Source organism: Aethalodelphis obliquidens, unplaced genomic scaffold, assembly GCF_003676395.1.
Source record: "Aethalodelphis obliquidens isolate GAN/ISIS:26980383/991018 unplaced genomic scaffold, ASM367639v1 scaffold27, whole genome shotgun sequence".
In the NCBI taxonomy this organism is placed as follows: Eukaryota; Metazoa; Chordata; class Mammalia; order Artiodactyla; family Delphinidae; genus Aethalodelphis; species Aethalodelphis obliquidens.
The window spans coordinates 10,932,377-10,958,853 of record NW_020837971.1 but is presented as its reverse complement, the minus strand read 5'-3'; the positions used below and the strand labels follow the sequence as shown (position 1 = coordinate 10,958,853).

The following is a 26,477-nucleotide window of genomic DNA, read 5'->3' as shown; positions in this document are numbered from 1 at the left end:
TTTTTTTGTGTTCCCGGGCCTCTCACTGCTGTGGCCTCTCCCGTTGCGGAGCACAGGCTCCGGACGCGCAGGCTCAGCGGCCATGGCTCACGGGCCCAGCCGCTCCACGGTATGTGGGATCTTCCCAGACCGGGGCACGAACCCGTGTCCCCTGCATCGGCAGGCAGACTCTCAACCACTGCACCACCAGGGAAGCCCTATTCATGGACTATTTACTGTATGCCTGTTCTGTCCTGTTCTGCTACATTAGGTGCTGGGCCTATACTCACGAACTAGACCAAGGCAGTCCCTACTTTGAAAGAATCTCTGATTTCGTAAATAGGAGAGAATCACTATATGATAAGTTGCATTAAAAATATTGAACTTTTTTCTCAATTGAATACATCTAGTTGATTTAATTTCTCAGTTCTAAAAGGAAACAATAAACATATTAGAAAATTGTGGATGTTTGTTTAGTCATTCTAAATAAGGTATTTCTCTCTAGTGCCAGTTATTTCTCTAAATAATCATTGCTATAAAAAAGATATGCTGTGTATCAGGAAACAGAATTTAAAGATAGAAGAAAGGGGATTCTTGTTTTTGCTCAATGTATTCAAAGTTCAATATGTTTAATAGAAAATCCCTTATAAATAAATAACAATAAAACAACACCAAGAAATAAGCAAACTAGGAATAGATGACTCACAAAAGGAGAAATTCAAATGGGCGATAAATGAACAGAAAAATGTTAACTCACCTTTCATTAAAGGAACACACATAATTAAATAGTTGGTGAGATGCTAACTCTTTCTCATCATATTTACAAAGGTTTTGTGTGAAGTCACATTCAAAGTTGAGGGAACAGAAGGGGGAGCAGGTCAGCAGTGCCCATCGAAGCTTCTGTTTTCTGTGCCTTTCACCCAGCATTTACAGTCAAGAAGCTTATTCAAAGGAACTAGTAAAGCTGGACCCAGAGTTCAAGTCATAGGTCTTCATTAGGGTTTTGTTTATTATAGTGAAAAATCGATGCAAAGCAAACGATACCCACCATCAACTTCAACTTCATCCCACTCCCCCATCTCTATTTAAATCTGACCCTTCTTCAGGGCAGCCTCTTTGTCGTCTCAAGCAGATGTTTGCAGCTGGCACAGGGCTCATCACTCTCCTCTCCTCTTGGTTCCTTCAGCTGTTTCTGGCGTATCTGCTCATTTCTGCTATTTAACCACGTATGGCCTTTTGTGGTACCTTTAACACTCGCACTGTGTTCTGAAATCTGCTTCTTTCTCTCACCAGTATGAATGGAGCATATGTTCATCAGTCAGCCCTCACGTGCCCCTCCAACTGGACTGTTAGTGTCTGGTGCCACCTCAGCCTACCACCAGGTGTGCAGCCAGAGTTAGATAGTCTCTTTGTCTAGTAATTGAATGAGGAACTACTGTCTGCATGATTGGGGTCCTAGTCTGCCAGTTCAAGTGCCCCAGGAAGACTCCTTTGCAAACCATGCAAGAGCTGGGTCCCTCTGCACGATGTTGTCAGGACACGTGCAGTCTCTCCTCTCCCATCCAGCCTCTGCCTTAGTTAGCTTCCTCAAATACAGGTCCAAGTCCTCTCCTTCCCCCAGGTCCAACAGGGCCATGGGTTGTAAGTAACTGTTGCCTGCAAATAAATGCGTGCTTCCTGGTCTGGAAGGTCCTCTGTCTCCCCAGGCTGTCACCTCCCAGGCTTCTGATCTGACCCTCTGCGTACTAACTATTTCCCAAACACACTGTGCCAGGATTTTCTTTATTAATGTGTGTGTGTGTATACAGACATATACATGATTATGTATATTACAGTTGACTCTTGAACAACGCAGGGTTGCTGACCCCCATACGGTCTAAAATCCGAGTACTGCTAGCTCTGCCTCAAAAACAAAAGAATTGATAAATGACTCGTCCAAGGGCAGGAAACTGAAACAGTTCAGCTAGAATCAGAACTCAAACCCTAGTTCTTTTGACTCCACATATTATGATCTCTTATTGAACACAAGCTTTTCCCTACAGTTAGTTCATTTAAAGATCTGTCAAATGAAAATACAGGTACTATCTTTATTGAAAAACATCCATGTGTAAGTGGATCTGCACAGTTCAAACCTGTGTTGTTCCAGGGTCAACTGTACTTTAAATCAATGAAAAGAAAAAGGTGAATTCAGGACCACATGATCACTGTAGATAAAGAATATTAAGATTGAGCGAAACATTCATGTGTCTTTCTCTGTCTGGCTTATTTCACTTAGCATAATACCCTCAAGGTCTATACGTCTTGTCACAAATGGCAGGATTTCCTTCCTTCTCATGGCTGAATAATGTTTCATTGTATCTATATATCACATCTTCTTTAACCACTCATCAGTTGATGGACACTCGGATTGTTTCTATATCTTGGCTATTGTGAATAACACTGCAATGAACATGGAAGTGTGATACCTCTTTGAGATTCTGTCTCCATTCCCTCATGTATATATATCCAGAAGTGGAATTGCGGGATCGTATGATAGTTCTATTTTTAATTTTTTGAGGAATCTCCATACTGTTTCCCATAGCAGCTGCACCAATTTACATTCCCACCAACAGTGCACAAGGGCTCCGTTTTCTCCACATCCTTGCCAACATTTGTTTTCTCTTGTCATTCTGATGATACCCATTCTGATAGGTGTGAGGTTATACTGCATGATATCGCTTATATGTGGTATCTTTTTTTAAAAAAGGCAAACTCATAACAACAGTGTAGAAAAGTGCTTGCCAGGTGCTGGTGGTGGGGGAAGTAGGGAGAGGTTGGTAAAAGGTACAAACTTTCAGCTCTAATGAATAAGGACTGAGGACCTAATGTAAAATATGGTGACTGTAGTTGATAACACTGTGTTATATAGTTGAAATTTGCTAATAGAACTTAAATGTTCTACAAGAAAAAGATAAATATGGGAGGTGCTGGGTGTGTTCATTAACTAGTTGGGGGAATCCTTTCACAGTGTATATATCAAGTCACCATCATGTCGCTTTAAATATCGTACAATTTTATTTGTCGATTAGACCTTAATGAAGCTGGAAAAAAGGATGAAGAAAACCCAAATAAACTAATCTTATAAAGAAAAAAAAAGATTAAGTGAAACATGGTAGGAATCCAAGGTACAGGTTAAGCCATAGGAGAAGTAAGTCTTATTGGTAGAATGGATTGTAGCACTCAACTACTGTTTCATTTCCGAACCTCTAAATTGAACTTCCAGCTTTTATTTTATTAAAATTCCAAACCATGTAATTCATGAGAAAGCATGGAAATAATATTCACGCTTCAGCAGAATTTCTTGGCAAACATGCCATGCTTTTCTATTGCGTTTTCCTCCTTTTGCAACCAAATACTGGTTCTCTACTTGTTAACTGCATGGCCTGGGACAGTAAAACTCTTGTGCCTCAGTTTTTTTGGATATAAAATGAGAATCACTGCCTAGGGGGTTGTTATGAGGGTTAAGTGAGGGAATATAAGAAAGTGCTTAGATGACTCTTCCTTTTATTGGCTTTAATGATGATGCAACATTCATCCACCTCTACTGTTTGGAATTTGACTCACCACAAGGCACAGCTAAGCCACTAGAAGCCCCCTTTTCTCTACCCTTTCAACTCTTTGTTTAAATAAGAGGAGTGCCTACTGTGTATGGGCACATTCTTATTCCCCAATAAGTATTCTTATTATAAACTCCCTGAATATATGTTTACTCCATATATTAGACCTATTTAGTATTTCTGGTCCTTTCTTGCTCTTGATTGGCATTTGGAATCTAATTAACCAATCAGGATTCTGGGATGATTTTTGAGAATGTCACTGAAAAGAGAACATGAATTAAATCAAAGTAGTGATTTACTCAGATGGAGTCAGAAGGACTGAATTAAATATAGAGTCCAAAGAGCCCTCATTTAGAGCAGAGGGAGCTTATACTGGGGATACTGGGCTGAATCCACTGGGCTGACTGGTGTGCTTACTATTAGGGACCTAAACATGAAGACTGAGGGGACCTTGCTCATTTCACAGAAGCCCCCCACCATGACTTTTCTTCACAAATGTGTTTGAGGTATTGCGAATGAATAGCTTGTGTTTTTAATTTGTTCAATGAAAGTACACTCTCACTTCAGCTGAAAAATTGTAATTAATTTGTAGGTTTTTTTATTTCTCTCTATCAAACAAATTTCAGAATCCAAATATATGATACCAAAACTAGACCATTTATATTTTGTAAAAATTAATAAACTTCTCTATCTGAAAACTTTTACAAGATACAAATCTAAACTACAGATGTTTAGGGCACTGGTTCCAAAAGTGTTATCTCTGAGCCAGCAGCATCAGTATTACCTAGAGCTTGTTAGAAATTCAAATTCTTAGTCCCCACCTCAGACCTGCTGAATCAGAAACAAACCTCCAAGTGACCCTGGTGCACATTGAAGTGTGAGAACCATTTGTTGGGGTTATTACCGACACTCTAGGAAAGGTTGTGCTGTATACCAAAAGAAGCTATTTTTTTCATTAACAAATCAGGAAAGGTTGGGCCTACTCTGGGTTAGGCATTTTTATTTAATCCAACGTTATTCAAAATTTCGTAAAGAAAATCTGTCTTTAATATATGTCATTGCCATTGAAAATACAGTTTTGCTGACCGGTCTTTCCCATCTCTTCTTTCCTCTTTGTATCTCTACATGGTAGACGAGTTGGATTTTATGTCAATACTTTCAAAAATGTCTCTAGCCTAGAGGCCAAGTTTCATAAGGAAATTGCGGTGGTGAGTAATGAAGATTGTTTTTCCTTATGGAATATAAAGTAAATGAATGTTTGTTCTGGAAGCAGATGAAATGGCACGGCATTATGCAAAGAATTCACTCTCTTTCATGTTTCTTTTAATAGTGTGTCATGACCCTCAATAATATTTCTACATTTTTTTTGTAGTGACCACATGGTTCTGTATAGCTGGTAAAGATTTTAGTTTGTGCTTTCATGAATCCCTGCCTGCTTGCTACAGTCTCACAGTCTTTTTTTTTTTCCTTCAGTCAGTTTTTAAAGTTGGATTTCCAAGCCTTTAGGCTCAGGAGAAATTGGTTTCCAGATATTCACATAGTCAGCAGCTCTGTCATCGACTAATATTTTCTTAGTTCAGCAGGGAGGTTGTATGACTTTATCTCTAATGGAATCAATGTAAACAATAAGTTTTCCTGCTCTGGTTTGCATATATATGTGTTTATTTGTGTTTGTGGCCTGACAGTTTTGACATGAATTTTAAGTTGAACCCTGTCCAGAGGTTAACTTATCCTGGGACCATCCATACTATCATAAGATTCTTAGTTTTTCAATAAACAATTCCTTTCTGGGGTCAGTAGCCTGAATTTGCACTAGAATGACTTACAGCAGTGGCCTCTGTCCCCTTAGCTTTGCCACAAACTATATGAAGTGATGACGAAATTGGGTGACCAGCACGCTGACAAGGCCTTCACCATTCAAGGAGCTCCCAGGTAGGCCATGTTCATCAGAGCCAAGTTCATGTCTGTACACCTTGAAAGCAGGGATTGTTGCAAATTCTGCAGTCTGTATCAGCCTATGGTCTTTTACTCATCCTCCAACGATCTAAAACCAAGGAGCCCTTCCATCTGGAGGCTGACGCCAGCCTTAGTTCTGTGCTTTTATGTTGACTTTTAGCCTTCAGATGAATCTCCATGGACTTTTGTCATTGTCACGATAGAGTTGATATCTACCTCTCTCTGCTTTCCAGCAGTGGTGTCAGCTTTTTACATATAATTTCTTTTTTTTAAATAAATTTATTTATTTTTATTTATTTATTTTTGGCTGTGTTGGGTCTTCGTTGCTGTGCACCGGCTTTTCTCTAGTTGCGGCAAGTGGGGGGCTACTCTTCGTTGCAGTGTGCGGGCTTCTCATTGCGGTGGCTTCTCTTGTTGTAGAGCACGGGCTCTAGGCACGCGGGCTTCAGTAGTTGTGGCACGTGGGCTCAGTAGTTGTGGCTCCCGGGTTCTAGAGCTCAGGGTCAGTAGTTGTGGCGCACGGGCTTAGTTGCTCCGCAGCATGTGGGATCTTCCCGGAGCAGGGCTTGAACCCGTGTCCCCTGCATTGACAGGCGGATTCTTAACCACTGCGCCACCAGGGACGTCCCTTACATATAATTTCTAGTTGTGCACTTGTTACTTTATTTGGAGAAGAAGGGAATTCCCCAAACTCACAACAGTTAGTCCTGATACTTATTATTGGTACTTATACCTTTAATGAATCCATTTTGGGAAAGGAGAAAGGAAGTAGGTGAGACCTCATCTTACCTCCAAACTTGACCTTGCAAGCACTGCGTTGTTTTGTTGAATGTTGGTTTGGTTTTATTTTGAGTACACCAGTCAGATATACCAAAGCCTCAGTGATCCGTAAGTAAATGGTCTACATTGCCAGGGTTTGGATTCACAGCAGCTTTCTCCTGTGATTTGGGAATCCCTTTTATCCATCCTTCTCAGACATTATGTACTCAAGTAGTGTAGGCTAGTGAGGCTTGGGTTGGAAGTCAGAAGGCTCGGCTTTCAAGTTTCTGACTCTGCAGTTAATTTGCTGTGCCTTCCTTGAGTAAGTTCAATAACCTCTCTGGTTTAAGAGCTCTTTTTTAATCAACAGAAATAAAAATGTGCTATTGAACTAAACAGCTTCTAAGGTAATATGCAGTCCTGACATTCTGTACTTATGATCTTAACATCAGTCGATGTATATATGATACACACGCATTTATAAAAACACACATACTCTTAACACAGGCACCGCCACTTCCACATATCCACCTCCGTATATCAGTGTTCGGAACTCCCCGGAAATAGGTAATTTTCTTAGTTGGTGCCCCTTGGTTTAGCTGTACTTGTAGTCCCTACTCTGGCTGCTATTCTAAGTGAGCATTAAGTATATTTTCTTTGTCTAAGAGAAAGAATGTTGCCTAAAAGAATACAGGAAAGGGATAGAGCTGCTGTTTCCAATACAATTATTTCAATATGAGGTTAGAAACCAAGAAAGAATTGTAATAAGAGTATCACAGTGACATTTGGGTGATTTAGAGATGCAGTGCATGGGAAAAGGTTGTTCCCTTACACGGAGAGGAAAGGGACAAAGGCATCTGGAAGTTGCAATGTTGCTGAATCAGATACAATGAAGAAAAAGCGGGGCCACGACCACTTGACAAACGTTCTTCATTTTTTTCCATGTTCCTCCGCAGAACAAGGTGGTGAGTGAGCTCAGCGGGGTCTCCATTTGGCATAGATTTGGGGGCTGTGCTTCCCAGCAGAGGCCATGATTGCTGGCACGGCCCCAATCATGCATGCGTCCACGTCTTGTCCACGGGACCCATTCCCTCAGCCCCTTGAATACGTAGACCCTGCTGCTGTGTACATGCTCATTTATTTGGGGGTGCAGACCTTGTTCCCTCAATCTGTAGCGTTTAGAAATTCTTAGAGAGTAGGATGGATCCCGAGTCGTGTCTTAGCCGTTGCATTTGGGCTGACGACAGGCATCTGGCCTGGTGCCAGGAATGTAGTGGGCTCTCAGGAAACAGTACAGACTCTCATCTATCACGTAATGTGTTTGCAGTTTCAGGCTGTCTGAGCTGAGTCACTGTGCCATAAGGTGTAGAAGGAGAAATAATGAATTAATTTCTAAATGTCATCAGAAAGCACTCCTACAAAATCTTAATGAGTGCTATCCTTTTTTTAATACCCCATGAATCATTTGGGGGGTAGGTTTTGCTATAGATTATGCCATAGCAAGATTCTCTTAAAAATCAAAAGTGAAATTAGTTCAATTAATTCAGCTTATGTTTGGAAGATCCTTGCAGAGTCTGTCTGGCCCAGTGGAAAGAACAGGGGTTCGCATTACCAAGGCCAGAATTCACATCCACTAAATTGCCCAGTGACTTCAGGGATCTTTATCCTCTCCGTGCCCTACTTTACTGACCTGTAAAGTGGGGACAGTCGTGCCTGGGTCTTGTGATGATTAGAGATAATACATGAACGGGATCTGACGCACAGTGGACAATACATAGTACCAGTTACCGCATCACCGTTGCTAATAAGCAGAATTAACAGGAAGAGGGAGTAGATAACCAGCAGTACCTGGAGTGCCTCAGTTTTTCTGTGGGAAGGAGGGCCCCTGAGAAATAAGTACTGTTCCTTAGAAGGAGCCCTGCTTACCCTCTGTGTTCATCCAGCGACTCGGGTCCTCTCCGTATTGCAAAGACGCCATCGCCGCCCGAGGAGCCTTCACCCATCCCAAGCCCGACAGCTAGTCCAAATCACACGCTGGCACCTGCATCTCCTGCACCAGCCCGGCCTCGGTCACCCTCGCAGGTAGGAAGAGATCACGTGTATAATATTAGGGGGACTGGGAAAACTGGTGCTCAGTTGACCACACCTGGGGTAATTCTATGAGGCGGGGACATTGACAAGAGTTTCCAGTCAGGCAGGTTTTGAGGTGGGAGCCTTGGGCATTGTGACCATCACCCAGGAATCAGCTTCCTTCTCTTACTTGGATTTGTATGTTTCCTCACATACCCTCTGCTTGAGTGTGTTGACACGTCTTTCCACAATCTCAGCTTCCTCAGGCTCGCACGCTCTCCTTTTCTCAGAGTCCTGTCCTTTAAGGTTCTGTTAAATCCTACCTTTTCCAGGAAGCCTCTCTCCTGTTAGTGCTTTAGGTAACATCTGCAGCAGGAAAGGCCACGACGTGTATGTCATTTCACGTTTTTTGCATCACCCGCGGTATATTGCGCATGCGCTCAACAAAAATGATGGAACAAGTGTTTGAAAGAAGCAGAAAGGGCCAAGCAAAGATAAATACAGGGAAAAGTGGCCACCCTTATCTTCCCTGCTTTTGGCAAAAATGAAATTCCTATGGGGAAACTTGAAGTCTCCAATCCAGTTCAAGCTTTCTTGTGTATGGTTGAAACTAAGGAACGTTGTACGAAGATACGAATCATGGATAGATCTCTAAAACGCTTATTTTCCAAAATACTGGAGTGCCGAGTGAGACGTATGCTGCTTATGGTGGTCTCACTAACTCCAGTGAAAAGCTTGCTGGATGTTAGTTCTAGAATGCTAATGCACTGTTGAAGTGAGAAATCATTTTCAGTTGACTTCAGAGAAGGTACTGCCTTCTTTAACCTGAGAGGCACGGGTACACGTGGCACCGGAGCCCCGTGTATAGCACTTGGGTTGAGATGGATGGAGCCTCATAGCCTGAATTTTTCTCATTGGGCCACTGGTTGTCAGAGCTCTGAGGGCCACCCAAGAAGGCGTTCTTTGCCTGAATCAGGTGGGCTTATTTCTCTAAGCAGACCTACATTTCAATCAGCAATCAGTCTGTTCCCCTAGCTCTGTTTACGTGACATTTCTGCGTGTCTCCCGTGCCATCTTTGCCTGAATTAACCCCTGTTGGTTTGTGTGATGCTTCTTAGACAAGGAAAGGGCCTCCTGTCCCACCTCTCCCTAAAGTCACCCCAACAAAGGAGCTACAGCAGGAGAACATCATCAGTTTCTTCGAGGACAACTTTGTTCCGGAAATCAGTGTGACGACGCCTTCTCAGGTGAGTGCCTGATACAGAGCTGGGATGTTCACTAAAGCACCACAGCAGCAGAGGGACCCTCAGAGCTCATCTCTAAAGAAGGTGGCAGATGTTCAAGCCAACAATGTAATTTCAGTTGTCATTCGGGTTTGCTTTATCAATACTTGGTGTGTCTAAAGGGTTCCCAAATGGGAGATGTGCGGTATTTGAAAAGACTCATTTTTCCCACTGTTAAGAGTTGTACATCCTTCCTATAGAAAGTTGGGAAAAATACTAAGTGTAAAGTGAAGAATGTTAATAATCCCTTAAATCATAACACTAACATAACCGCGGATGCATTTTGGTTTATTCTTTTAGTTATTTTTTCTTTTAGTTTTTTTGTTTTATCAGTTTTGCAGTACAGAATTCGGATTGTATTGTTAGGTATTCCTGAATTTTCTGCGTCATCTTACTGAGCATTTTTTCATGTCATAATACTGTCTTTTCCAAAATAAAGTTTGACCGGGGTATTCTATCAGATGGATGTAACCAACCGCCGATGGTGGTCACAGGTTACTTCCACTTTTTCTGTTACATCACCAGCACCTTGGTGATATCAATATATATTAATACACGTTTGTGCCTTTTATCATTTCTTCCATATTGCTCCCTAGCAGAGAATAGGAAAATGAAATTCAAAGAGGTGAATGTTAAATCTTTTGACCTTTAGCAGGAGTAAATGTATTCATTTCCATGACTTGGCACCAGCGTTCCCCCTGCTTTTCAAGATACCTGATTGTGTGTGTGTTCCACCTACAGCTACTCTCAGTGTTATACCTACACCTGTCCCAGTTTGGTTGTCCCATTGTCTCAAGGACTTAGTTGCTCCTAATGCCCTCAAAGCCATCTCTTTGTTGAGGGTGAATGTCCCCAGAGAAGTCATGCCAATATCATTTCCTCCTGGTGTTCTCAGGGTCAGAAATAATTTTAACATTTTGCAAGGGGTGCAAACACAGCATTGTAATTACTGAGTACATCCATAACAACACTACATATTGCATCCCAATTACAATTGCATCCTGTCGCTAATAATGGAAATAATGTGCTAAAAACAGGGAGCTCAGAAAATGAAAACTCAGAAGCAGTGCAGTGGCACATCATAATTTCTCATCTCTTTCGAGGGCATTTATGGATCAGCACGTTGCTTTTAGCTGTTGTTTTCCTTCTGTTGTTTGTATGAGGTGCTGCATTTGGTAAGCTAATTAGAACTTGAAATGTGATTTAGTAGCTCCTTCGAGGAGGGGGAATTGCACTTTTATCAGTGCGTGGACCAGTTATATCTGTGGATACACAGATGCCACCAGGGATAGCGGTCTTAGAGCCAAATGATCTTACCCAGCATCCGCCACGGCCCTGGCACCAAACTGGAGCAGTTTTCACTTCCAAGTTGTGCTGTCCCTTTGTATTTCTAACAGCTCATTCTGTTTTTAGCTACATCACTTTAAAAGCAACAGTGTTTTAGGGTGATAATACCCTTACTCAAGTTGCTTTCACCTGGACCCCGCGAGAGCATCCTCTCAATTCCATCATCAATAGAGAATGTGGCCACCTAGAAGCCGTGTGTATTTAGCTGAGGACATGTAGCAGCTGAGGCCACTGAAGTAGAGAAAACGTGACACGTAGACTGGTTCTGAAATAAAGATGGGGTTTAAAAGAGTTCTTTCTTCAAAAATGTTTTTTTTATTTGCAGTTTGCTGGCTCATATAAGGGTCCTTTACAGTGGGGAAAAAAAAAGAATCAAAGCACTTCTAAAAATTACAGATGCCAGAAGAGGTGCCTGAGTCCTCCTAAGAGTGTTAACGTGTGCTGGTGTTGTTGACTGAGAGTGATGGGCAAAGCCAAGAGTTAGGGAGAGGAGAGGGAGAGGAAGCACCTTTCAAAGCAGAAACGTCTCCAGCTGTGGCTGTAGCAGTGTGGCTACTGCAGTGACACAGATAGCTGATGGAGCCCCCTTGCCCCAGCATCGATAGTCTGTATGCATGACTCCAAGGCTGTTGGAAAGGGAAGGAAAAGCATCTCCCATTTTGCAATATATATTAATACACGTTTGCGCCTTTTATCATTTCTTTTTTTTAGAACTTTGCAACACATTTTTATTTTTGCTTTATATCTATTACAGTGTCTGAAACCTAAAGAAATACAATTTCTCTTCCAATTTGGATGTGTGTGTAAATATCATTTGTCTGGACTCAGCACACTCAATGCCATGGTTTCCTGGCCAGTATCTGCTCTGAAATCATCAAGCTCTGTCTGTCTACCACTTATAACTTACCGGCTGGGTCACGTCCATCAGTGTGCCAGGTGACTCTGAAAGAAGTAACCCCCAGAGACATTACGGGGGCGCATTTGGGGGGGGCTCAACTTCATATAGATTGTTTTCTTTTACTCTGGGAAGGAGGCAGAAAGGATTTTCTGTCATTTTCTTCTGGATATAAGTGGCAACATGGTTCTAGCACGTGGACCCCAGTATATAAGTTGAAGCATTTCCATCGATTCAATGGCTGTGAGTCTCATGTCGCAATAAGAGCAGGGGTGAATCAAGGATTTATAGTTCCGTCTGCTTTCTCCCTTATTGAGTGGTATAATCTAGCTTCATTTAATTTCACTTATTTTTTCTTTATTGACGTATAGTTGATTTACAATGTTGTGTTAGCTTCTGGCGTACAGCAAAGTGATTCATATATATATATTTATATATAAATTTTATTTTACTGTTTTCAAAATGTTTAATGGGTCATTTTACATTTAACAAATAGATTTATGCCCCCAGTTTGCTATTTTTATCATTTGCATAACGGGGAAGAAAAGCATTTGTATTAATCCCACCTGGAAGCTCAAGATGTGATGAATGAAATATTCCTCATCTCTGATGGATTTGTATGTTTCATACACCAGGCTTCGTCACAGCGATAATTCTCCCTTGAGAACGTCCTGGGATTGGAAACAGAAATCCATCAGGTCTACAGAGCCCTCTAATGGCCCAGACCTTAAATGTAGCCTGTGTATTTGGGAAATAGATATTTCCCAGAATCTTCTCTGGAAATATCCTTATCTGCTCATAGGGAGATGCCTGCTTATCAAGACCACAGGGCTGACTTTGCTTCTCTGGTTCTGTGTTTACAAATATGGACCCGATAAGGGACAAATCCATCCCTCCATGTTTTTAACTCCCAGGAACTTAAATAGGAACAAATCCTGTGTGTGTGTGTGTGTGTGTGCGCGCGTGCGTGCGTGCACGCACCGCATTATTCTTTCAAAACAGCATTTTCCATCTAGTCCCGTGAGATGCTGTGAAAAGCTCATCTTTGATCATAGAAGGGTGGGGGCTGCATCTCCTTTTGCATTTTTCATAGTCCCTTTCAGCATGTATGGGGCTCTGAGGACTTCTGCAACAAAATCTCTGTGTACTCTCTTTAAATAAGAGCTTCTCAAATAATCTCCCATTCCCCTCAAAATACTCTATTCTTAGGAAATGGATTTTTGGTAAACATTTTTAAAAAGTATTACATCCCTGGAAACCAAATATATGGGAAATAAATAAGATTTTTACCAGAGATCAAGACCAAAAAAAAAAATCATGTGTATAAATACACATAGATATATGTGTACATGCAAGGTTGTCTCCTTTTTTCTTCAGAAAATGTCCTGGAGTGTTTTCTATGCTGACTTGGTTACTTAACTTTAATTCAGATATTCACCGTCCCCTCCCACCAGGCCTTTCCTTAGGGATTGTGGTCCTGGGCAAATACTTTTTTTGGCGCAGGGGCTGTCCATATAAGCAGTCTGAGTCACTTGATGTGAACGTGCCAGCAGCATCCTGGTGGCCAGTCTCACGGGACCCCATAAGTGAAATGCCAGCCAGTGGGACAGGTCTGCTTGTCAGCCAGCCTCTTCGCAGCAGGCCTGGCCACCAAGTTCCAGGGCAACCTGGTGATGTGTGAGCCCCAGACTCCTGGGGTATGAGATGGACCCTCCCTGTGGAGTTAGGGTGGGAGAATGCTCCAAAGTGGAAAGATGGGGGCCGGGCCCATGCAGCTCCTGGTCCAGGGGTGTCCTGCTTGGATGGCACTGCTAGTGGTAGCTGGTTCCCACAACCAGAGGGTGATCTAAAAAATTCCAAGAAAGGTGGTCAAAAGCGTGGGGACCCCTTGAGAGGCAGGGCTAGGGGCAGGGACCCTTCTTGCCTATCTTCCTGTCAAATAGCAGTGAGGAAGAAAAGATGGCTTGTTTTTGGATTTTTTTTTTTCATAGCAGATACCCCAACTGTTTGGTCTAAATCTTTTCCCGACAATGACGTCACATATTTTCTCTCTTTGATACAGCTTTCTTGTTTACGAATCCAAAGGGATTATCTTCTGAACAGCCCAGCTTGTTTCTCGAAGCCCTCCTGTCACCCTGATGTGCGGGAAGGCAAGACATCAGCACAGCCTTTAAATCGTGTGACCGTCGGGATCACATCAGCACTATTTACTTTGCTACTCGTAGATCTCCGTTCTCCAGCCTAAAGCTGCATCTTACGTTTTAAGTTCGTGAAATCAACCTCTTTTTCCTAGCCAATCAAACTGAAATAGATTTTTCAACTTGCAAAACACGTTCACGAGACAGCCCTTTTTCATCTCCTCAATCCTGATGGGGCCAGACTGCGATTATTTACATGCGCGTCACTGGCTTCCTGGGTGTCTGTAACCTGCTTTTAAATACCGCCCTGGCTTTTCTTTTCAATGTAGCATATTTCTGGACCAGCTGCTTCTACTTTCAGTTGATATTTTTTTCAAAGTAAACATGTTAACATTCTTTGAAGACAGAAAGAATTAATAAGATGAAAATCGGAAAGAGGAAAAAATAGTACTTTTCAAGCCCAGAGTCAGTCAGTATGGGTTGAAATTTATTTCTTTACATATGGATATACAATAGTTGAAAAGTCTAGCATTATTCTCCTTAATTGCCTTTGTACCTTTGTGGAAAATTAGTTGTCCGTATGTGTATAGTTCTATATCTGGACTGGTTTTCCATTGATCTTTTTGCTTAGGTTTATGCCAGTACCACACTATCTTGATGACTGTCCCTTTATACTGTCTTGAAACTAGATAGGGTTAGTCCTTCAACTTTGTTATTCTTTTTCAGAGTTGTTTCCGCTAGTCTAGGTTCTTTGAGTTTCCATATGAATTTTAGAATCAATTTGTAAGTTTCTACAAACTTTTGGGACATTGTATTAGATTTCTAGGGCTGTTGTAATAAAGCACCACAAATAGCGTGGCTTAAAGTAACAGGCGTTTATTCTCTCACAGTTCTGCGGTTAGAAGTCCAAGATCAAGGTGTCAGCAGGGCCGTGTTCCCTCTGAAAGGCTCTGGGGGAGGATTGTTTCTTGCACCTCTAATTTCTGTTGGTTGCTGGCAATCCTTGGTGTTCATTGGTGTGTAGACCCATCATTCCACTCTCTGCCTCTGTCATCACACTGCATTTTCCCTGTGTGTCTGTGTGCTCTGTATCTTCACATGGCATTGTCTTTGTGTCTTTATATCCAGAATTCCCTTTTCTTATAAGGACACCAGCTATTGCATTAAGGCCCATCCTAATCCAGTACGATCTCATGTTATTTTTATTACATCTGCAAAGAACCTATTGCCAAATAAGGTCACATTCAAAGGTTTCTGATGGACGTGAATTTTACAGGGGACTGGGTGGGCACAGTATTCAACCCAATACAGATGATTGGAATTGCATTGATTCTGTAGATCAATTTGGGGAGCATTAACATCTTAATAATATTGAGCTGTCTGACCCATAAACACAGTATATCTCTCCCTTTATTAAGATCTTTAACTTATCTTTGCTTTGTTTTGTAGTATTCAGTATACAAGCATTTCACATCTTTTGTTGGGTGGTTTACCCCTAAGTATTTCGTATTTTTAGTGTGACTGTAAATCATATTTAAAAAATTTCAGTTTCTGGGTTTTTATACTGTTATATGTAAATATAACTGATTTTTGTATATTGATGCTGTATCCTGCAGCCTTGTTAAACTCAATATTAGTTCCTTAGCTTTTTTGCAGATTTCACTGGATTTTCTATATAGGTGATTGTATCTTCTGTGAATAAAGATAGTAGTATTTCTTCCTTTCTAAATTGGATGCCCTTTATTTCTTTTTCCTGCCTTATTTCACTGTCTAGTACTGCTAGTATAATGTCGAAAAGAAGTGGTGAAGAAGTTGTCCTTCCCTTGATCTTAGGGGAAAAGCGTCCAGTCTTTTGTTATTAAGCATGATGATAGCTGTAGGTTTTTGTAGATACCCTTTATCAGGTTGAGGAAGTTGACTTTTTTACCTACCTTGTTCAGAGTTTTGGACAGGACTGGAGGTGGATTTTTTCAAATACTTTCTCTACACTATTAAGATGATCATATGAGTTTTCTTTTTTAACTTGTTAATATGATGAATTATATTCATTGGTTTTCACGTGGTAAATCAATCATGCATTCCTCAGGTAAATTCCATTTGGTCATGATGCATTATACTTGTATACGTATTTTTATTCAATTTGCCAAAACTTTTTCTAGAGTTTTTCTGTCTATATTCATGAGGTTTATTAGTCCACAGGGTGTTTTTTTTAAAACAACATCTTTGTCTGATTTTAGTACCAGGGTAATGCTTGCCTCATAGAATGACTTGGGAAGTACTCCCTCATCTTCAATTTTCTAGGAAAGATTATATGGGACTGGTATTTTTTCTTCCGTAAATATGTGGTTGAATTCACCAGAGAAGCCATCTGGGCCTGAAGGGTTGTTATTACTATTATTATTATTATTAATGGACAAATGTCTTAAACTACAAATGTAATTCCTTTAATCGATATAGAGCAATTCAAGTCATTTCTTCTTGAGTAAGCCTTGGGAGTTTGTGTTTCTTAAGAAATTTGTCTGTTTCTTCTAAGTTGTCAAATGTATTGGAATAAAGTGGTTCATAATATTTCCTTAATATTCTTCCTAATGTCTGTGGCTCTGCCCCCACTCTCATTTCTTTTTCTTTTTTAAAAATTTATTTATTTATTTTTGGCTGCCTTGGGTCTTGGTTGCTGCGTGTGGGCTTTCTCTAGTTGTGGTGAGCGGGGGCTACTCTGCTGTAGGCGCACAGGCTTCAGTGATTGTGGCTCGCAGGCTCTAGAGTGTAGGCTCAGTAGTTGTGGCGCACAGGCTTAGTTGCTCCACGGCATGTGGGATCTTCCTGGACCAGGGCTCCAGCCCATGTCCTGTGCATTGGCAGGCAGATTCTTAACCACTATGCCACCAGGGAAGCCCCGTCATTTCTGACATCGATAATTTGTGCACTTTCTCTATCTTCTTTTTACCCTTGATCAGTCTGGCTAGAGAATTTTATTAGTCTTCTCAAAGATTAAAACTATCTTTTTGACTTTGTTGATATTCATATTTTCTCTCTCTTTCTTGTCTTCTATTTCATTAATTTCCATTTTGATCTGTATAATTTTCCCCATTTTTATTTAGGGTTTTATTTGCTGTGTGTATTTTTTTCACCCGAGTAGAGGCTGAGGTTTACTAATTTGAGACCTTTCTTCTTTTCTTAAATAGGGGTTTAGTGCTATAAATTTCCCCCCAAGTACTGCTTTAGTAGCATCTCACAAATTTTGTTGTGCTGTTTTTATTTTTGTTCAGTTCAAAGTATTTTCTAAATTCCACTATGATTTCTTCAACTCATCAGGTTATTAATAAAGTGTTAATTTTGTCCAAATATTGGAGGATTTTCCAGAGAGAATTATGTTACTGATTTCTAACTTAATTCCAATGAACTCAGAGAACATACTTTATATGACTTGAACATTTTTAAGTATATTGAGACCTGTTTTATGCCTCTGGAATATTGTCTACCATGTTCCATGTTTCATGTGTACACAGAAAGAGAATGTACTCTGTTATTGTGTGGAACGCTAAGTGTGAATTAGGTCATATTGGGTCATAGCGTTACCTATGTCTTCTGTAACCTTGTTTATTTTCTCTCTACTTGTTCTACTATTAAAAATTAACTATTGAAATTTCTTCTACAAAATTATGCATTTTTCTCTTTCATTTTGCTGCTTTCTTGGTTCTTGCTTCCTGTATTTTGAAGCTCTATAACTGAATGTACAAATGTTTGGGAATTGACTCCTTTTTATATCGGGCAATTACCTTCTTTATCCCTGATAATACTTTTTGATATGAAATATACTTTGTTTGATGTTAATATAACTATTCTAGCTTTCTTTTTGTTAAGTTGGCATCCTATATCTTTTTCCATCCTTTTACTTTTAACTGTTTGTGTCTCTATATTTAAAGTTAGTTTCTTGTAGGCAGTATCTAGTTGAGTCTTGCTCTTTTTAAATTCAACCTGACAATCTCTGCCTTTCATTATATTATATAGACCATTTTCATTCAAGGTGATTATCATATGGTGAAGTCCAAATCTGGCACCTTGATTTTTTTTTTTTCTATTATCCCATCTGTTTTAACCCTTCCACCTCATTTTTCTTCTGGATTAATCCATCATTTTTATTATTCTCCTTTATTTCTTTTGTTTATTAGCTTTAACTTATTATTTTGTTACTTTAGTGGTTGCTTTAGGGCTTAAATAACTTATCACAGTCTACCTCCAAACAGCAGTATACCGTTTCAGGTATAGTGTAAAAACCTCACAATAGTATACTTACATTTCTTCCCTTCTGGTTTTTGTGCTATTTTGTCATGGCGTTTACTTTTTAATGTGGAGTAACTTCACATTACTTTATTATTTTTTTAAGCAATCAATTAGCTTTTAAGGAGATTTAATAATGACTAAAGTCATATGTTCTTACCTATGTAGTTACCATTTCTGATGCTCTTCACTCCTTTATGTGGCTCCATCTTTCCATGTGATAGCATTTCTTCTGCCTGAAAACTGTTCTTTCACATTAGTTCTAGGGCAGATCTGATGGTGATAAATTCTCTCTGTTTTTGTGTGTCTGAAAAAACTCTCCATCTCATTTTTGTGTTTTAAAAATAGTTTCAAGAGGCACAGAATTCTAGGTTGGCAGTTTCTTCCTCTCGGTACTTCAAAGATATTGATTCTCTGTCTTTTTGCTTGCATTATTTCTGGTGGTTAATCTGCTGTTATTCTTATGTCATTCCTTGTAAGTGACATGTCTTTTTTTGCCTGGCCACTTTTAAGAATTTCTTTTCAATGCTAGTGTCGAGAAATTAGTTACGATGGGCCCAGGTGTGCTCCATGTGTCTCCCATCCTCTTTGGCCAGTGGCTGCACAAAGCTTGTACTTTTCATGGTGAATGGCAGGAATCCAAAGAAAACAAGTCAACCATGCAAGCACATTTCAAGCCTTTGCTTGCGCTATGTTCACTGACATCCCTTGGCCAAAGCATGACGCATGGTCACCCCCAAGTCAAGGCATAAGGAAGTGAACTCCATCTGTTATGACGCCAGGGCAGGGCTAGGCATAAGGATTATGCTCAATTGTACACTATATTGGAGGAAGTCCGGTACCTTAATTGTAAACTTAAGATGTCCTTAGCAGAAGACACTTCATGAAATAGAGCATAGAAGGTTATTATAATTGGTAGTTATTTCCCATTGGATATTTCTCCTCAGTGTGGTTTCACATCTAGTCTCCTTTCTTGTGTACACATCCCAGGTCATCTCTTCTAGACTTTGGATGGTAAAACAGTAGTTGGGATCAAGCTCCCAAAAAGCTCAAGAATGTTGGGACCACATCAGATCTACTCCAGTGGTGATGCAGGTGTGAGGAATGAGAAAAGATTCGTTTTCTTTTGTTATGTTAAGGGAAATTACATGTCACTATGTTTAGACATGGAACGACAGCATTGTGAGTACCTCCGTGCCCTTTTATAAAGGAATACTGCATAAACAGGCAACCCTTTTTTGCTCTTTTTGTAGCTCTATTAAATTACTCTTTGATTATGAGTGCCTTAAGGGATAACTGTCAAGTTTAAGGGAGAAAAACCAAATAGAGATTGAGCCTGAAGAAGCCAGTGACACATTTTGAAGGCAGGCAAACTGGTATGATGGATATTTGATGACAGTAATTTTACACAGACATCATTACTAAGAGTAGTAACAATATGGCTTCCATTTCCATTTTGAGTGTCTCTAATATATTATATTCAGTGCATTTCTTGTCTTTATTACTCATGGTAGTCTTACTAGGTATTATTATTCTCATTTTATGCGTGAAGAAATGGGGGCTCCAAGAAGCTGAATTAACTGTCCAGTGAGAGACAGCAAGCAAGTGGCAAAATTGGGGTGCAAACCCAGATTTATTTCAATCAAAGTCAAAGCATAATTGACTAATTTTTTTAATCCTTGATCTCTAAATTCCCATTTGAGCTTCCTTAAGGGGATCTGTTTGGCTCCTAAGGGACCAATGGACATGTTTGTGTGGCCTCAGTTTTTCTGGAGAACAAGCAGAATGTCAAGAATTCCTTTGCACATCTCAGGGGTCCCTAAGATGTGGGACGGGGGTCTCTGCAGCAGCCTGGAATAGCATTGGAGTCACAGGATGGTAGATAACCTGGTTCAGCCCATTCTCTTCATCTCCAAATGGGAAAATGATGCCTCTTGAAATGATCTACCTCTTGATTTTTTTTTTAAGGATTTGCAGCGCAGGTTAAATGCAGTTTGGGGAATACAGTAAAGCAATCCTTTAAAGGCAACAAAGTGCATTCGTGTGAGTTAATGTTCATAAGTGTCAAGTTGTTAGAGCAGTGTGCATCCTAAATGTAATTTAAGTGTTTGCAAAATCTTAAAAATATAACTTGTACCAGTACACAAGTTGATGAAAAACAAAACTCATGCAGATTTTGAATAGGGGCTGAGGGAATCTGTTGACAGTTTTGTGATTGTAATTGTTAAAGACTTTAAGAGGGATCTCAGAAGAGCATTATCCTTGTCAAATTTAAAAGTATATGTGAGGAATAATTGTGCTGCAAAATAGGTAATTCAAGACTAACAGCAGGATATATAAGCAGATTTCCTCCTACAAGGAGTGTGGATATACTAAAAACAATGTATTATCTGTTCTGCCCCCAGGCTTTTCATACATTTCTGAATTTTTAAGTTTTATGTCTATGATCAACATTAATTAAAATAACTCCTGTTTAAATTTTTTGCTAAACATCTCTATTTTTATATAATACTTTATCCATTGTGCCCTTTCAATTTCTAGGCAACAGATGGTCAGAATTGAAGCTTATATCAAATACCAAACATATGTAACTCGAATTGTGTGAAAACTGACCCCAATTCTCTCCACTGTGGTACAGTTTCTGAGGGCTTATTTCAGCTTTGACCTTTACTGTGTAACCTGAGTCTGGGTTAGACCAACCCCAAGGCCATGCTGTGTCATGATCTCACAGTAAATGTGCGTTGCTGGTATAGTGGTAAGCATAGTTGCCTTCCACAGTAAATGAACTAATGTTAGTGCTCAGTATTATAATTTTTTTTTTGCGGTACGCGGGCCTCTCACTGTTGTGGCCTCTCCCGTTGCGGAGCACAGGCTCCGGACGCGCAGGCTCAGCGGCCACGGCTCACGGGCCCAGCCGCTTCGCGGCACGCGAGATCCTCCCGGACCGGGGCGTAAACCTGCGTCCCCTGCATCGGCAGGCGGACCCCCAACCACTGCACCACCAGGGAAGCCCTATAATTATTTTTGCTATTGTTATAACAGGACTTTCATTCTCTATTTGGTTTTCTTTCTAATCTAAAAATGTTCTTGGGGTAGGAGCTCATTTTGCATTGAAAACTGGGGGACGTGTTTTTCTCTCTTTCGCTCCCTCATAAACACAGTTGGGACAAACAGCATTATGGATGAAGAGTGGATCACATGATAACTGAAACCAGGGGTGGGGTACCTCTGAGGGGAAGAGGCAGGTGGGGTGAGATCACAGTAGACAACAATACCTGCCTCTTTTTTTAAAAAAATTAATTAATTAATTTATTTATTTATTGGCTGCGTTGGATCTTCGTTGCTGCACGTGGGTTTTCTCTAGTTGCGGCCAGCCGGGGCTACTCTTCGTTGCGGTGCACAGGCTTCTCATTGCGGTGGCTTCTCTTGTTGCGGAGCACGGGCTCTAGGCACACGGGCTTCAGTCATTGTGGCTCGCAGGCTCTAGAGCACAGGCTCAGTAGTTGTGGCTCACAGGCTTAGTTGCTCTGCGGCATGTGGCGTCGTCCCAGACCAGGGCTCGAACCTGTGTCCCTTGCATTGGCAGGCGGATTCTAAACCATTGTGCCACCAGGGAAGTCCCCCTTACTTTTTAAATCTTAGCTTCCTAGGGGGCATCACAGCAGTGGGTAACTGTACCGGGTCCAAGCCTTAGCCCACCTTATCTACTTGTTCCTCTGTAAATCTTGACCTGAGTTTTCTGAGCTGGCAGAGAAGGAGATTCCTTGGATCTTGGTGGCTTTAGGATACATTTCTCAGACATCCTCTTTGTTGCCTGGACTTGGAGCTGAACAAAGGATAAGAACTGGAGCCTGGACCATGTACCTGAGCATCTTAGGTGGTACTTGGCTGGAGGTGGTTATTTCGCCTCTCATCATACATAAGTAGTGACTCTGGGAGCCCATGGATGAGCCAGCTAAGTGGTAAATTATCAAAGCGTGCTTTGGGGTATCAGCTGAAATTGGAGGGTTATACATGGAATAGATCATGAAGTCTGATCAGATTCAAGCTCGTGCATGTTTTGTTTTGTTTTAACAGAATGAAGTCCCTGAGGTGAAGAAAGAGGAGACCTTGTTGGATCTGGACTTTGATCCTTTCAAGCCCGACATGCCCTCTGCGGGTTCTGCTGGAGTAACCCACTCACCGATGTCGCAGGTACCAAGTGGATTTTTGGATGTTTGGGGCTGATATTTCATAAACTTTAACAAGCTCAGTAAGGCATTCCGCTGACCCCTCTCCCTTTCACGTGACTGTTGACTTTTCTTTTCAGTTGACGAATATTTCCTAATGGGAAGGAAGGGTAGAAAGAGGACTTGATCACTGTCAATTATTCTCAACCTCCCCTACCATTAGCTTTCTCTACCTGCAGAGGTGGGCTAACATACATTCCAGTTTGCCAGGAATCCTCCGTCTCAGAATGGTAATCCACAGAACCACATTTGTACTCGGAAGTGTCCAGGGTTGGATGATATGTTTTATGGCTTCCCAAAATAAGACTGTTTCTTTGGGCTTGGGGTTTAATCTTCTTACTGTTTTCTCTACTTTCCTTCCTCATACTTTGCAAATTAAGGCATGTTTCAAATCACCATGAGATTTTGCCCCAAAAGGAATTTGTTTTCAGTATTGATAGTTCTGAACTTGATGATGGTGATGATGGCCTGTGTGTTCTTGATCATGGCTTGATGCAGAACTGGCCTTGCTTATCCAAGCTTACCCCTGCTCACGACTTCCTCCCCCTCAACATTTTCCCCATTTCAGTAGTTATTATGATCTCATTGTCTATCAGAGGGATACTGGTGGTGGATGCTGTCATGACCTGTGGGTGATTCCCCTGGAATATAGCTACTTCACAGTTGTCTCTGCTCATGGAAGGAAGTTAACTCAGAATTTTTGCTACCCGGAAATTGTTTACGTCAGTAGTTTTGATGTGGTCGGGGCCTCACATTTGAGTTTGGGAAAAATCCAAGGATGCTACCATGTACTTCAAATCAATGAATCACGGTGTATTGCAAAACTCAGCTTAGGAAGTGAGACCCAGCTCAACTTCCTGGTCATGAAGCCTTCTTGATACAGTACACCTGGGGCACGGACAGCTCACTGTGACCCTCAATAAATAAAACTCCTCTTTAATCCATATTTTGTTCCAGAATGTGATTGGATTTCTGCGGGCCTCCAGGTTGTGATATTGGAATAAAATAAAAATAAAAATCTGAGACATCAACAAAGCAGGCAGTTAAGTAGGTTAGACACTGGTCGGAAAGGTACTTTGCAAACAAAAATAAAAATGGGTCTCTTAGATGAACGTTTCAGGAAGTTCTATTAATTCCCTTTTAAGATATTCGTGATGTGCCTTAGAATATTAAGGGCTCCAAGAAGTCCTACAATTTAAAAAAACTGTTTAGATTTGTTTAACTTAGGGTTTCCCAAATTTGTTTGACCCCAGAAATCTGTTCTAATGAAACGGTCTTAACATTCATGGGAATGGCCTGTAAAACTCACTTTGGAAAATGCTGATGTAGTCATTGTCAGCAAGTTTGACGATTCTATCCTGGTGGCCAAGCAAAGCAGAAAATGAATGTACGTATCATTCAGAACATCTCCTTTCCAGAGCTTTCCCATTGTATAGAAAGCCAGCAGAATTCAAGGGACTTCTTCTGCCTTCCCCTCCAACATTTATTAGTTCAGTGGCAGGAAGAGAGTTTCCACAGTGGCTGCTGTGATGATCAGGGGGTGAGATACCACAGCATTTCTGTCTGCAAGTCTGACTCAGGAGAGAAACCTCTTCTCTATCAATTCATGATTAAAAGAAGCCATGAATCATGGAAATTAAGGCTAAGAGATTCTTTCAGAATTCAACAAACAAACAAAAAATACCCTTGGTGATATCTTCAAAGGTCTCAGTTTCTGGAGGAAATGTATTACTGCCATTAGGGCAAGCTGTGTGTGCCCCTCTATCCTTCCCTCGGGCCAGGTGATTAACTGCTCTGACTTCCCGGTGGCTGTAATTGAGTCACCTCACCGCAGAGTTGTCCTGTGATCCAGCGCTAACCACATCTCTCCTCTTTGGCTAAGAAGAAACGTCTAGGCTGAGATAACAAAAAGCACAGAGCTGTTAGAATCTGCTACCTTCTCTCCCCTTCACTGAAAATGCTCTCCCTTCCCCATCGCCTGACCCTGTGTTTTATTTTATTTTATTTTGAGATCCAGAGTTTTGCTTTATTAGACATCTGTGAAGACAGTTTGCAGAAACAGTCAGATTGTGAATTGCTGCCACGTTCTGTGAAGTTTGAGTTTATAGTGAACAAGACCCCAGTGGCTGTTATTTTAGAATATATTTCCATATTCCAAGCAGATGAGACATGTGATGTTTATGGCCAACAGCTTTCATACTAGTCATCCACTTCAGCCATTTCCCAGCATAAATATGCAGCTTAATCCCAGCTACTTCATCTCTACAATGTGGGATTCGATCTTCAACTAATAATGCATTCTGACTCCCGTTTATATAGGTGCATGCAGTTAAGCAGACCTGGACTCTAACAGCTAAACTTGATCTAAATAGCATTCTAGGGGTAGGGCAGGCTCTGTAGTCCGGACTCATTTTAGCCATCTGACCCCATGTTTTAATTTGCGTTCTTGCTGCTCACAGAACACCTCACCTTGTGATGTCTGCAGTGTCCACACGAGCTAACACATCCTTTCATGATCGGAAGGAGTGATAAACACGTTTCCCGTTGCTGCCTTCCTTTGGAGAAAATACCTGTTCTGTCTGCATTATGCAGGGATGTGTAGGAGCTTCTAGGAGCTGTGATTCTTAAGGGGCTGTGAAGCAAGAAAGCATCAACCATTTGGAGAATCAGAAAATGCATATAAGGTGGAGAAGGAGTCCAAGTACCAATAACTGGCTTTCAGTGGAGCTGTTCTACACTTAGTCGTTCTACAAGTGGGTGCTAACCCAGAGACCGACCAGGCTGCCCAGAGCTGCAGGGTGGGACCATTAGAGGAGGTCTGGACCAACTGCGGTGGGGGGAGGTTTCAGCTGGAACCACAGGGCCCATCTTCTGTGTAGTACAGAACCCAAACCAGACATCCATAATCCCGTCTGGAAAGTGTCCTATTCTTCAGATGTGAGTACCAGGCTCTCTTAATTTTCTGTTCACATTTAGAGATTCAAAATAAGTGCTCAAACATGGATCTATTCTAGTCACAAAGACATGAGCAGAAAAGGAGGTAGTCTTAGCTGTAATTCTGAGTCACAAAAGAAATAAGAAAGTGTCCCCCACTTTCCCCACACAGTGGAAGTTATTTAAACCATCTGGATTCATTCCCCAGGATCAATAAGCTTCATAATTAAAATGCCAGTAGTAAGTGTAATTCACCCATGTCTTAGGGGGCACCCTGCTAATTTGCACGATTGCCAATTAATCGAGCTGTGTGTTATCGTCTAATTCAACATACTGAAGAACTATTTTTCTGGAATTCATTTACCATTAACAGGTCATCGTCTTGAATTTGGTAAGGCAGGGTGGGGAGAGGAAAGAGCATTAGCAATGGTTAGGACCTGCATTTCCTCAAAGATGTGATAAACTCTAATTTCTGGACATCTTGTTTACTTCATTTTAATTGTGTGTGTGTCTGTGTGTGTGTGTGTTAATGTAAACCCATTCATCACAGTTCAGATATAGTTTTCACTCACAGAGCAAAAAGCAGATTGACTAGACCTATGCTATGCAGTATGGTAGCCACTAGCCACATGTGGACATTTTAAATCTAAATTAAATATAAGAATGTAAAATTAAAATTTGGTTCTGTTCCAGTTGCACATTTCAAGTGTTCAGTAGCACATGTGACTAGTGGCTGCTGTATTGGACAGCACAGATATGGAACATTTTCATCACCAAAGAAAGTTCTGTTGGACAGTGCCGTACGAAGTGTTTCTGAAATGTTTATGATTTTATTTCAAGAACTTTTGTCACCTCCTTGTTTTTTACATGCTGGGGATTTGTCTGTTAATGGTATTTTTGTTTCTCTGTTTGCTTTCAGACATTGCCCTGGGACCTATGGACGGTAAGAGAACTAAGAACTCTGTATTTTGGTGTATCTGGATTGCTAGACATTTGGGAACCTTGTTATA

General features: G+C 41.0%; 1 protein-coding gene across 1 annotated transcript in view; it reads left to right on the top strand.

Annotated features, from left to right (window-relative positions):
* Positions 1–26,477, top strand: part of LOC113629489 (amphiphysin) — a 187,102-nt gene that overhangs the window by 122,184 nt on the left and 38,441 nt on the right. The window contains exons 8-13 of the mRNA XM_027123961.1: positions 4,708–4,783; positions 5,425–5,507; positions 8,234–8,372; positions 9,479–9,607; positions 22,382–22,498; positions 26,387–26,410. Coding sequence (XP_026979762.1) covers positions 4,708–4,783; positions 5,425–5,507; positions 8,234–8,372; positions 9,479–9,607; positions 22,382–22,498; positions 26,387–26,410 — 568 coding nt within the window. The remainder of the gene's footprint in view (positions 1–4,707; positions 4,784–5,424; positions 5,508–8,233; positions 8,373–9,478; positions 9,608–22,381; positions 22,499–26,386; positions 26,411–26,477) is intronic.